Source organism: Camarhynchus parvulus, chromosome 2, assembly GCF_901933205.1.
Source record: "Camarhynchus parvulus chromosome 2, STF_HiC, whole genome shotgun sequence".
Classification (NCBI taxonomy): Eukaryota; Metazoa; Chordata; class Aves; order Passeriformes; family Thraupidae; genus Camarhynchus; species Camarhynchus parvulus.
Window position 1 is genome coordinate 145035040 of NC_044572.1, and position 13871 is coordinate 145048910.

At 35.3% G+C, this 13871-nt stretch overlaps 1 protein-coding gene across 1 annotated transcript in view; it reads left to right on the forward strand.

Annotated features, from left to right (window-relative positions):
• The window catches only part of KHDRBS3 (KH RNA binding domain containing, signal transduction associated 3), an 88759-nt gene extending 82930 nt beyond the window's left edge, over window positions 1-5829 (forward strand). Inside the window, exons 9-10 of the mRNA XM_030965945.1 lie at window positions 1485-3070; window positions 5084-5829. Of these exons, the coding sequence (XP_030821805.1) occupies window positions 1485-1576 (92 nt within the window). The 3' untranslated portion in view covers window positions 1577-3070; window positions 5084-5829. The remainder of the gene's footprint in view (window positions 1-1484; window positions 3071-5083) is intronic.
• Window positions 5830-13871: the final 8042 nt, after the last annotated feature.

Genomic DNA, 13871 nt, shown 5'->3' on the forward strand with positions numbered 1-13871 from the left:
AGCAGTGTTTAAAAGCTAGGATATTTTTAATTCCTGCCTCTCAGTCAGCTGCCAGTACTATTATGCTCAGGGTATTTTTTAATGTAAATCTTGCCTTCTGTGTGATGAAGAAGCACAAGAGGTTGTTACCAGATGCCCCTGGAAATCGCCTGAGGTGAAAGTTTAATTCTTTCAGCCTTACACCAAATTTGAACTTGTTCATTTTACCTCCTAGGCAAATGTCCTGACCACCTGGGTATGATTTATAGCCTGGACTCTGCAGGCAGCCACCTACCCACCTACATTATTAAAAAGTAGTTAGGATGAGGCTTCTGCAAAGGGATTGTGAAACTGAACCCTTGACATATGGGATCCTTGTCATCTAATTTCAGATATCTCATGTCAGAGCAAGTTACCTCAGCCTTCAAATTACAGGGGTTCTTTGAGTTCTTTTTTTTTTGTTCTTTTTTTTTTTTTTTAAGACAAAGTGATGTCTGTGTTTATTCTGCCATACATTTGGATTCTGCCTTTAGTTTCTGGATTGCATTGGGTTCACTGGAGCACCTCTCTGTTTAGGACAGGGCAGTTCAGCAAAAATAAGTATGGAAACACTGTTTTAATGTGTGTTTTCTTTTGGGGATTTTCTTTAGTGCTGCCTTTTTATTTTTGATCTTGCAGGTATTTCATAGTACTCTGATTTGTTTACATCATTAAACTGTATCTAAGTACTGTTTCCTTATACTCTGTGTTTAATTCTATGTTTTCCCATTTGCAACTGCCTGGCATAGTAGATCTGACTCTCATTTAAGATAATAATTTTTGCTACTTTTAAAAATATTTATTACCACTAAAAGGTGGTAGGATTATGAATCATTAAATACAGCACAAGCTTTCTTTTACAAACTTATTTTATAGCCAAAATTCAAGCAACCAGTGTTACTTGTCCTTTTAATATATTTTTTTTAAATCTGCCCTCCTACTTCTTGCATTTCAGAGGAGGTGTGTGTTTACCTCCAGAGAAATGGAATATTGGCCCAAGCATGTTAAAAGCCACAGGTGTTTGTAGTGATACTTGAGGCTTGGTTTGCATGTTTGAATTAGGCCTAAATTGGCACTGATGCAGAGAAACTTATTTCTGAGGGCAGCTTATTTCCTCATACATAATTCATACCTTCCATTCATTTCATCCCATTGCAATTATTGGTGTGTCTGCTATGAGAACTGACATTTCTGTGCATTTACAACAAGCAGGTCCAGCTGAATTTCCACAGCTGTCAATATTTTGACCATTATCCTCTCATGTTCCCTGCTCCTGTGTGCTGAGAGATCACTGTGGGATAGCTCAGATAGGTGTGCTGTACTCAGATTTCTTGTTTCAAGCGTTAGACTTGTGCACCTTGGTTTCTGTCAACAGAATGTGGCTCTTTGATTCACAGATAAGAAAAATTACATTCAGCACCTGAGACTGTTGGAAGGGCTCTGACCATATTTTCTTTTCCTTGTAGGGCAAGAAGAATGGACCAACTCACGACACAAGACACCTTCTGCAAGGACAACAAAAGGAGTCTACAGAGACCAGCCATATGCCAGATACTGATTGTACTGTCTGATGTTGTGAAATATCCAATCTCCACCAGTCCTGTATACTGTTCAAAGTAATTTTTTCTATGAACAATCCCTTTTTATTAACTCAAAGTGCATAAAATTCTGAATGGATGGACTGAACTTTAAACATTTTGTTGAAAGAACAACCTGGACAGAAAGATATGTAAAACAAGGAACTTTGTTATTTCCAAACTGTGTTTGAAAAAATAGGTGATCAAAAAAATAACCTTTGATTAACTAGTGTTAAACAAAAAATAGGTTTACTAAATACGTTAGTCCATTCTTTTTAACATAAGTGTAACCTTTTATTTTAAAGGTTTTCAACTATTTAGTTTTTAGCTTTTATTTTCAGCCATTTGCTAGATTTTCTCTTTGCAAACATGCGTAAAAAGGGAAGCAAACTACAAATGCGAATAATGTGGTATTTTGTAACTCAAGTCTTGAAATGTTCTGTAGTGTTAAGCAAAGTTTTACCCTTGCTTGATACTAAATAAACTTTTGAAAGAAAATCAGTGTGTGTGAGATTAATTTTATGCTTTATCTTATAATAAAACTTCATAAATAGTAGTAAACAGGGAGAAGTGTTTAACAGTGATCAGCATAAAAGGCTCATATTAAACATTGTGCAACTTCTTTTAAAACAAAATGGTTTAAACCTAAATGTATCTCTCTATATACTCATGGTAGATATAAATGCTGTTTAAAATATCCAAATGGTATGGATCTGCTTGAGTGCCACATTAAATCAAAATACTTTTGTTTAAAAATGGTTTAAAATAGCTAATGAATTTTCTGGAAAAAGATGTGACTAGTTTTCACCTTGTTGAGCATTTTTTCACTAGTGCAACTTTGGAATTTTTATGAGAATTTTGGTACCTTAATGACCACCTCGCTCCGTGCTGGAAGCAATAAACACAAAGCTTTTAAAGACTTTCTGACTTGACTAATTGAGGTCGCTTTCGTCAGAGGCAGAGGATGTGTAACCCTTAAAACGGTCTTCATTTGCAAAGGTAAATAAATCAAATAAGATTTTAATCTCACTTAAGTTATCTTAATATAACCAATAAAAACAGGGAGGCTACAACTTAGAAAGTTTCATTTTAGAATGTAGGAAAGACTTGTGAGGACACCTAAATTCTCATTTTAAAACGTTTAGTTTGTGTTAGTCATCTAAAAAGCCTTAGCTTAGCTAGTTAAATTTGGACAAACTATTCCCTATTAAACAACTGTAAAACCTCATAACCAATAGTTTGTAATATATTATTTTTCCATAAATTCTAGTAACTTAAACATTGCAGATGTTATCTAATGCCTTTTTTTAAGCATTGTTTCTATTAATTACAGTTTGATTTACATCGCTTTCTTTAGTTTTTATTTAAAATTCTTTGAAATTTAGTAAAAACATCCTTTTTTTTTTCTCTCTTGTCAGGAAAATCACCTCCTTGGACAGCCAAGAGAACAAAAACCCTAATCTTCTGATGCTTTGGTAGGTATCTTTGCTCATCTCTGAAATTATTCGATAGATAATGGAACTTTTGATCAGGTCCTTAGTTCTGCACAAAGCTTTAAGTTATGTGTCACTGTCCGAGTTCAATTCTGGTAGGAAAAGTAATAGTTTTAAACTTCATTAATGAGGACCTAAAGCTGTCACAGTGTGTGGACACTTCCCTGGCAGTTTATTGCAGGGTGTGCGTAGCTTTGGCAGCATCTCAGACAATTAAGTCTTTGATTGGACAGTGGAAGCTGAAGAAACCAAATGTAATTTGATGCTTGTAGTTTTCAAATAGGCATTTAAAACTCTAATCTGGTCAACAAACATGTCTAAAATATGAAAAATACATTTTGTAAACTGATTTTCAAAGCAGGCATTTCTGCACAAGTAGCAGACTGATTTCTGGAATTAATTAAAGGAGAAAAATCCATTGAGAAACATTAGCTGAAGAATAGCTGGCTCTACTGTTTCTGGTCAATTCAATATACAAAGTAAGAAATAATTTAACTGTATTTATGCTCAGATGGTGTATATTTTAAATAAAACAGATTTTTTTTTACTTGGACTGATAATTCTTCCTGCTAACCTCATGATCTCAGTGTTTTTATTTGACAAGGCTCAGATAAATAGAGCTTTATACTGTGAAATATTGCATGAGTTGCACTGCCTCTGTGTACTGCAGTAAATTTAAGAGGCTGCTGTCATAGGCTAAAGGAACCTTTTGTTCATACAAAATGGCTTTAGAACTGTTTTGAGTGTTTTAAGGGCTTAAATCAAAGGACTCTAAGAGTAGCAGAGCTTGAAGAAGATTTCTCCCCTTTGGGGCTCAGAGGGGAAAGATTTAATACCAGCTGCTAGAATTGCTATGGCAAAACTGAATATATAAATATCTTCTAAAAATTTTTATAAAAATTGGCACAATCTCTCCTTCTGGTCACATATTAAATCACATAATATGATGAATTACATAGGAAGTGTTCATCTGCAAACATCATGTATTATTTTAAATAAACAGAATGAAACTTCAGGGATTGAAACTAAAATACCTAGTAGCAATGGTGGCTAGTAGATAAATAAGTGAATCAGGAGTGGATTCAGTGTTCTGTATTATTTTTCCAACTCTCTTTTATTTAATGCAATATTTTCTTATTGCCTCCAGTATGGAGGATGAATGGGTGATCAGGATGTGTGATTTCTTCCACTTCTCTGCTACTCTGCCCTGAAGTCCTAGAGAACCTTAAATTGTTTTAGGTTCCCTTCAGAGTGGAAAAAAGTGTTTCCCTGAAAATAGAGGCTCCAAGTGTACCATTGAATGATTACCATGTGAATGAAGTCTTCCTTCTTCCAATGATCTGCATCTTATTTCTACTAAGAAAATGTGTTTCCATGCCTCTTCAAAAAAAAGAAAAAGTATCAATTCTCATGTCCTATGTGTGCACAATAAACTACATCAGTTCAAACAAATGGTATTGGATATTCTTCAAAACTATATTTTTGCAGTGCAAAACTTACCTTGGCATTTCCTCAAATAACATGCACTAACATTGTTCTGCTATTGCATTTCTCTTGTGGGTATTTTTTTTTCTGTGGAGTAATCTCTTAAATTAAATCAATTTGATTTTGAGCAGAGGGAAAAATAATCTAAAAGGTCTCTACATGAAAGAAAACCAATGTAGAAGACAGCCTTTTTTCCACTGTGACAAACTCAAAGGTGTGTTTTCATTCTAGTAGTTTTGCACTCTGACACTGGCCTGTTGCTGTATGATACTGGTCAAAAAAGTAATGTTAATGGTCATAATATCAATAATTTGCCTTTATTGAATCTTCTTATAAAATTTCCACCGAATTTCAATGATAGCAGTTTCTGCAATGCTTGCCTAGATCCACATACATTTATTATATGCAGAATAGTCTGATTCCTCTACTTGCAGTCTGACAGGCTTCAGATAATATATGATCTCTAGTTTCAAGATATATTCAAATAAAGTGTATTTTGCTCTTTTTCAGGAACTTCTGCCACGTTAATTATGGACTGCTTAGAGCACTGTACTTACCAGTATGCTCAGACACTGACAAGACCGAGTATGAAAATCCTGCTCAGCATTTCTTGTATGAAAGCCTTAAAGTGTATAACAGCATACACTTTTTAAAAAAAATTGTATATTGAAACTCTTAACTGTATAGTGATGCAAACAATGTTTTATTTGGAGCTAAATAAAGAATTTCCATCTAAGTTCCTGTTACAAAGCAATAACGCGACCTCCTTTTCTTTAGTGACTCTTTTTAGCCTTATGCAGCAAGTGTGAGAGAGTGTGTGAAGTCTCATGACTAGAACTTAAATGCTTCTGGAAATAGCTTGTCTAATGTATGAACAACATGGATAACTTAAAATGAAGATTGGTGTTTTCTGCTGAAGCTTTTTTAATAGCTAATTGTAAACAAGTCTGCTCCAGACAAGATTCTTGGGTAGAAATAATGCTCCAACTTCCATTTCCTTCAAAAACTTGTATAACAAGAAGGTGTTTAATCCCTGTCAATTATACTATGCTGCTTATTCTCTTTCACTTGGTGTTTGATGCATAGAAATCTTTTCTCTAATACACAGTCACAGGTTTTCTAGTAGTAGAGTCTTGGATGAGGCTTTTACACCTTGATAAATCTTGTATCCAACAGTCATGTTTCCTCAGTGCTTTCTGTTTTATATTAATTGTGATTGTGGTAATTTGTAACAGAAATAAAGTTCTGATCATTTATTTTCTTTTGTTCTTTTTCATAAATACTGCTTGCAGAGCACGTGTGCCCCATTCATCAATTATGGTTCCATCAGATGCATTTTTCTTCACTGAATCTCAATTTATTGCCGACAAAAGTATAATTTGGTTGTGTTGTTGCTGTTTTGAACATAAACAATACCACTTGATAGTTTCACACCAAAATGCTGCCTCTTCAACAGGTTTTCATAACTTCTAACTCCATATACTGACTACTGAAAAATAGCTTTGAAGATGTGGGGTTGTGGATAAAAATAAGATTTCCTATTAACTGTGGCACCAATCAAATTATCTTGAGTAAGGCAGTTTTTAATAGACTTAGAAAACTGACCATTAAAGTCTGTATGTTTAACCTCTGAATATTTAAGGTGATTTTGTCAGTTAATCTCACCATCTGGAGAGGTTTTCCCTGCCTTCATCTCTCACTGTGCTAAAACTGCATTTCTAAACTGTTTTCTACAGCCAGGAATATTAATTATTTAAATAAGTGAAAGCAAAATCAAGGAAAAAACTTCTTTGAATGAGCACAAGAGATGTATAAAAATGATTCCTTCAGACTGACAGGCAGGAGCCTCTGGTGTGGAACAGCGCCTGACATTTTAAATGCAGGCCAAGTATAAAAACTGTATATAGATATACTGTGTGGGGAATTTAGATAAGCAGAATGAAATGTCACTTTCTGTAATTTGGACACCAGGATTGCCAGCACAAGCTCATTTGAGGAGTGCTATGAACTACTCAAAGACTGCAGTATCACCTTCCACTCTGGAGACATGGGCTGTTTAAGGGCAATACTAAAATATTTTTGGCTAGTATGACTTACGTGACTGTCAGGGCTATCTAGCAAATGTGGCTTTCCTGGGGTCTTGTCTGATTGCTGAGTGGCCTAAGAGGAGCCACTGGGGTCCGGTCAAAGTGGACTCCCTGTGGCCATCCAGCTTTTGGGGTTATAAGTACTTTGCTTTGTTTCACTGAGAATTTAAGGACTGTCTGTCTCTGGCCTGGGCTTTCCAACCCAAACCATTCTCTGAGACTGTGGCTCCATTTCTGCTGGGTATTATCATCATTAGGTAAAAATTAAGGTTTTGTGATTGTGTTTTGAGTGAAATCTGGGTCTCATTTGTCACTCACTTCAGGAGCACACATGCAGCCTTGTGCTGCCTCAGTGATGTTGCACTGTGGGACAGTCCTGATGCTCTGTTCCCAGAGGGGGGACATCAGTTCAAAGGTTTTGAGGAAGGATGTGAGCCTGCTACTTCAAATGAGTTGTCCAGTCTGTCGGACATCGTTCTAAGAACACAAATTTCATGCTGGAACCTCATCTTTCTGGTAACAAAGGAACTGAAAATTTAAAAATCAGGATGCAAAGCTCAACTTAAAATGTATATATAATGATTTGGTATAAATAAAATCAAATCTGTTCTTGAGTGGTTCTGCTCCAATTTCCCCGCACAGAATTTTGCAATCTTTAAAAAACTATTTTAGCTATTACAATTGTATTTCTGTAGTAAGATCACAAATGTGTGCTAAAAGGCCAAATTTTTAGAAGAATTTCCAGGTTGACAATGTCCAAGAACACCAGCATTGTTGGCAGCTGAAGTAAATACACACCAAGAATCCAAATATCTTTGACTTTATAACTTTATGAAAAAGACTAATTGGATGAAGGGGCTGAGAATTACATTCACAAGCTCAGCAGTTTTGTCTGAGATGGCTGCATTTGTTTAATGGGGAGAAAAACCCCTTTGGTAATGGAAATTATTGAAGGTATTTAGTATTAAAGCAGACATTGTGAAGATAAATGTTTGTGCAGCCTCAGATACTTCATTGTGCATTGACCCTTGTCTTCAGGCAGGCTTTCCACATGACTGCAAGTCAAGAGAACATCTCTGGCAAACCTGGATTTTAAAGATATTTAAGCTGTAGCCAGGGGGCCAAAATAAAGCTGCTTTGCTGCATAGTTCTTTTTTAGGTCTTTTTTTCCCATCAGTGGGAAGGTATTTAAAAAAGTGTGAGATGTGAACACTCCTGAAAATAGGACATTAGGAAATAGGCTTAATGGACACTTTCACTTTTTGGTCAAAGATGTACTTGACAAATATGAAATTAAAATAACTTATATTTTATGGCAAATTTTATCAGGAATCTATATATCCAGTAATCAAAAAAAATCATTTTCTTCCAAGATAGCCACTGAGCCAGAAGTCCTGACTAAACAAGATTCTGATCTTATTATGCAGAGAAAAATCAAATATAAATCAGTCCCTGGAGTATAGTTTCTGCTTTTGCAAAACTAAATACTAAACCCCTTCTTTATGCTTAGAACCATTTGGCATGAAATAGCATAAATAATTTTATCTTTATGTTCCTACTGAAATTTAGAATAAAAAAACAGTTTTCAACCAAAGTGAAATTCCAGACCCTTTGTGAAGATAATGGGAAGTTGTGGTTTTTTTCTGACATCCAGAGAGTGATATTTTTTCTCCCTTAGACGAAACATAGTAAATGCTCCAAATGCTTACTCAAGCAGAAGCCCAGGAACTCAATTTTTTTGTCTTCAGTGGCAAAAGAGTTGGTGGTAACTTGTGCTCTTGTTGATCTGGTTATGAAGATGAACACAAAGATCCTGATGTCCTAAATATCTCAGGAGGATTAAACACTTTTTATTCATTTCAATACCTGCCTTATTTTTTTTGTTCCTCTGTTAAAAGTTGAAATTTCTTAATGTGGAGGTTGCTGTTGTCTTTCTTACTGAAAGAAGATATGTAGGCTCCATTTCAGAATTAACTACTATTATTATGATATTTAAAAAAAGAAAAAAAAAAAGGAAAATATATTTTCCTTGAGTTAATTCTTCTGATAGTGCAATTACCAGTTCAGAAATCCATGGATGAAGATGCTCTTACTTCAGATAGTGAGACTGCTAAACCTGCATTCACGGACTCTGGGCTTTTGCTAAACCATTTTGCAACAATTATGTTATAATATAAATATTTACTATTTAGAAAATTCGATAGACCTTTCAGGATAGTTAACTACAATTTGAAATCAAGTGAGAAGACTGTATAGACTTCTGCCTGCATGCATACTGGAAATCATCTGACTAATGTTGATTATCAGAATTCTCCACATGTGATAGTTGACCTTAATCTTTTTAGTAGAAGTTTATAGATTCACAGAAGGAGTTGGAAGAGACCCACAATGATCATCAGGTCCAGCAATTACAGGGACTGACCCCACAACCTTGGTGTTACCAGCACCAAGGTGCTCTGACCAACTGAGCCAATCTCAATTATAAGCAATGAATAAGACAGGACAAACCTGCTTTCAAAATTCAAAATTAGAGCATATACCATGCATAGTTTCATTATTTTACAGCACTTGAGGCTCTAACTTCAAATGGTTTGAATAGAAAATTCCCTTAGATATTTAAAATACTCCAGTGATGATTTTCTCATACAGCTTACTAATAAGAAAAGTGTGTGTGGTTTGTTCATTATTCATTTTAAGACTATATATTTTTTTTACATCAGAAATAGGATCACTCTAAGACTGACAGAATTAATAAGTCAAGAAAGCAGAGCTGATCCTCAGGCAATTTTCCTGAACAAGCTACAGGATGAATGCATAAGGGATAGTGGCAAAGTTTTGTGGTGTGTTTGATGGTGGTGACCATGAAATGCATTTACCTTATTAGACTCATTACAGGCTTGAGGAAATGAAAATGTAAAAAATAATACAAACATATTACATGAAAGGAAACTGAGAAGTGGTTGTTAAAAAGAAGCCTAAATGCTAAAAGACAATTTGGATTTCAAAATCTGGAACTGAAGAGGAAAATCACCATGTTCCAGAACATATCTTCCCTAAGCTAGCTTGGGAAGTCATGCAATAGCTGCTAATCTTTTTTTTTTCCTTTTATTTTTTTTTCTTTTTTTTTTTCTGTTTAGGTTATTCCATCTATTTTTCACTGAAGCTCACTCTCAGTTTAAAGGTATTTGATGTTAGGAAGTTGAAGTGATATATCATAGTCCAATGGAGCAAGATAAACACGGGTCACAGTTATGGCCTGTGATAACCAACTTTTTTCAAATTTTTCTGCCTATAAGTAATTGGGCTGGCATTGAAATTCGTCCCCTAGTAGGAACAGCAGCACAAATTTTTGATGATACACTTCAAAAATATAAGCATATAACTTTCGTAAATACCACAATCAATATTCCTTTGAAAGGTCACTTTGTGTACTGAATAATATTTATAGGCATGAGTACATAATTTAACGGTTTTGGTAAGGGCCCTTCAGAAGAATAATTCAAAGGACAGAAGGTGATATCTTACTGTGAGAGACTTAAAAAGTTTGATTATGGTTTATAATTGCTCGCACAGGGAGAAAATAACAAGTACTAAATTACTCTAATCTAGTAGTGAAAAAAGTAAGAATTAATGCTGAGTAAAAACCCTGCAGTCTTAAATAGGAAATTAGGCTCAAATGAGAGTGATTAACCACAGCAGCAAGCTACATGAAAAGAATGGGTTTCTCTTTGTTTTCCTGCGTAGCAGCGAGATTGGATGATCTCATAACTGTGTCTGAGCTTGAGTCATGGATCAATGATTATTGTATAATAATTCTCACTGCTGTTTTCTTTAACTGATTTTCAGACTAATATGTGAGAGTTAAGATTATCAAAATTCCTTTTATTCACAGGGGTGAATTCTCCATTTCTGTCCATGTGATCTGTGTACTGCACATCCTACTGTCTTTGCAAACTGAAGGGGGGATCAGTTGGTATTTCCTGATGTGACACACCAACACAACTCTTGTTCCTCATTCAGGCTGCACTTAAAAGTTCTGGGTATTGCTGTGGTAACCTCACGAATTACACTTTTTAAATTACACTATCTACTTTTTGAATTAACAGAAGGCTTTTAATTTTGTTAAAGAAATAGGCTGGATTTTTTTTTTGTTTTGACATATGCATGTACAAATCAGATGACAAACTCTCGACTGTTTGCCCAGGCTCCCCTTATCATCGACCAAGAGAAACAATTTCAAAGGATAAATCAACTTTTTGAGAGAGAAATGGATTGAGTTTAGGGGGCTGACTCACCCTCTGGAAGAACCTGGCTCTTCCCCCTTGACTCATGTGGGTGATTAAACTTATCTGGATGTTTAAACCTTAGATGTCTGAAGTAAAGAATGATGAATCTCACTCATATTTCTATTCCAAAACCACCTTTGCTGATACCTTTAAAACAACAGCAAGGAGCAAAGAAAGGCAGACTCTATTTTGATGGCTTCTGCTCCAAATATTTCTCTATCAACCTTCTCAGTATATGCATTGATCAGGAGGTTTTCATGCTCAGTATTTATTTCCAGAGCCTTCTGTTAAACACAGCCACATGCTTTTGGTTGTAAGCATCTTAAATCTCAGGATTAGGTTGAACATTGGCTGAGAGCACTTGTACAAGAGGGAATTTCCCTTCCAATTCAGGATATTCTCTGAATCTGTATTCTTGGGGCTATCCTGTGCAGGGACAGGAGGTGGACTTCGGTGATCCTTGTGATTCTCTCCCAGCTGTGGATATTCAGTGATTCTATGAATTTATGGTTATGCTGTAGATGTTAGTCTCTGTTTAAGAGAAAGCTTTAAAATCTGAAGGAAAGCCTCAAGACCAGAAAAAGCAAGTGAATTTCTGTGCATAAATACTTAGAACAATGTGAAGTAAAAGTTTTCCTCTTTCAGTCTAGTGTTTGAAATATTAGTATCCAGTCCACACTAATAACCATTAGATGTTACACAGAAGGAAAATAAAAACCTCCAGTGTACTTATCCAGTTATCCAGAGCAGTTTAAATAACATTATCTATCCTTTGGAATATGTGCAGGGTATCTTTTAACTAGGAAACAGAAAATATGCAGCACTTGTGCTAATGAAAATCTAAGACTTTATACCTCTGTGGCTCATAACACTTAAGGAATTCACTAACTTTCAAACACTGTTCTGTTAAGGGAGTGGTGATGCAGGTAGATAATTTTTGCACTATACAGAAAAAGACCTGAAGCAAGCCTGAAGTTTAGCATTGGTGAAATATTCCTTGGAAGCTGAAATTTTCCCAGAAAAACATGGGTCTGCAGGAAAAAAAAGGATTGGGAACAGAGTTACTGTTTAATTTTAAAATATCTTATTTAAAAATTTATTTTCAAAAAATGTATCTTTTTAAAGGATGACTTTCTTTGAGGGCAGTGTACTGGTTAGCATTTACTCAACACCCAAATTTAGGTGCTTAAGAAGAACCCAAACTGACACAGGTCTTTCTTTCTTCTGCTTCTGTAAAAAAAATTCATGAGAAAGAGGTTAAAAATACTTAGCATGCTTTCCTGCTGTTATTTTTTCTTCTGAAATCCATCAAGGTAAAATAAAGATGTGTGCAAATCTTTACTTCTCCCTCAGCCAGCAGGCCTTAGGACCATTACAACTTTTATTCAATAGTTTGGAAGCATCTGCACAGTATCATTGTCTATTGAGTTTTATGTATTTCGGGTATGTGAGACCCAGATAATGTGACCCTAAGGCTGGCCTGTAGAGACTTTATAGACAGTTGTGCTATAAAGCCATTGAAGAGAGTGGGGAGCATTTGGTTACCCTGGGAGACCAAAATCAGGAGCTCTGCTCCTAGGCTGAGAGCCTCATTTGGTTGCCTCAGGTTATCTCACACCTCCTTACTGACTCAGGGAAATGGCTTTTGAAATAATTGCAGTTGTTAATAGAGTTAAAGAAATAATTTAATAATGAATAAACACACTAAATATGAAGTTGGTGCTTCCTACTTTGTCTTCTGTACTGTGTAAACACAGACTTTAAGTGAGCTGATTAGAAATAAGTTTACAGCAATCAGCATATCTAAGTTTACAGTGTTCAGTATATGTCAGCAGGAAAGTGTTTATTTCCTTGTGCTACTTCCCCACCAGTCCTGTTATTGTCCTTCACTGCTGAAACCTTGTTCTGCTCATTCCAGTGAAGGACTGTGCAAGTGGAAATACTGTTAATCAGATGGTGCTTGAGGAACAGTGCTACAGATTAATTATCCCTGCAGATCTTTTGTTCTACTACAGGTACATCTAGAGAACAAGGCAGAATTTTCATAATATATGCAGGCAATTATTTTTCAAGGAGCTTCTCAGTATTAAAGCATCAGAATATCTAGCAGACTGCAATATATTATTTATTTTCTTCTCAGCACCTAGTGAGTATTTCTGGTCTAGTGAGCAGAACACAGCTCTGCATTAGTACATTTAGCTGTGAATGTCTTTTTTCTACCAGCTCCATGTAAGGCACATTAAAATTTAAAAAGCCCAAAATTAAAAATTAGGATATGCCTCATGATGTATAGGTATATTTCAAAAGAAAAATCAGAATTTTAATTCCCTGGCCACACTATATTTAGCTAGAATGGAGACAGGCTGGAAAGATTTACAGCTTTGATTTAGACAGCTCATCATCAGAGCACAAGTTGCTGACCTTTAGGCAAATTTCAAAATTTTTAATAAGGTACATATTTGCAAATCAGGGCTGAAAAGAATAGAAATCTTGAAAAAGAGAGAAGAAAAGTAGAATAAACACTCTGGAAAAAAGATATTATCAAATCAAATGCAATTGGAAAAAAAAAAAGCACAGAAATTTGCCAAAATTATTCCCATTGAATTCTCAAAATCAGGAAAGAAAGGTAAACAAAAAGACAGGAGTAGTAATTGAAGAAATTAAATGCTCCAAAAGGATGAGAGAAAATTCTGAAAAAAAAGTGAAAACAAGAAAAGTGGATGAGATTACATGAAATGCACAAAAATGGCCCAAACCTTCTCCAACTGATCTTCATTGAAATCACAAGATTTCATTTCCTTTCCTGCCCATTAAGCTACTCTTTTAGTCTTCTTCCTAAATTGTCAGGGAAGAAAATATAATTAAAGTCTCATTTGTGTGTGGAGATGTGGGTAGGGAGTGGTCACTCAGCAATCACTATCACAG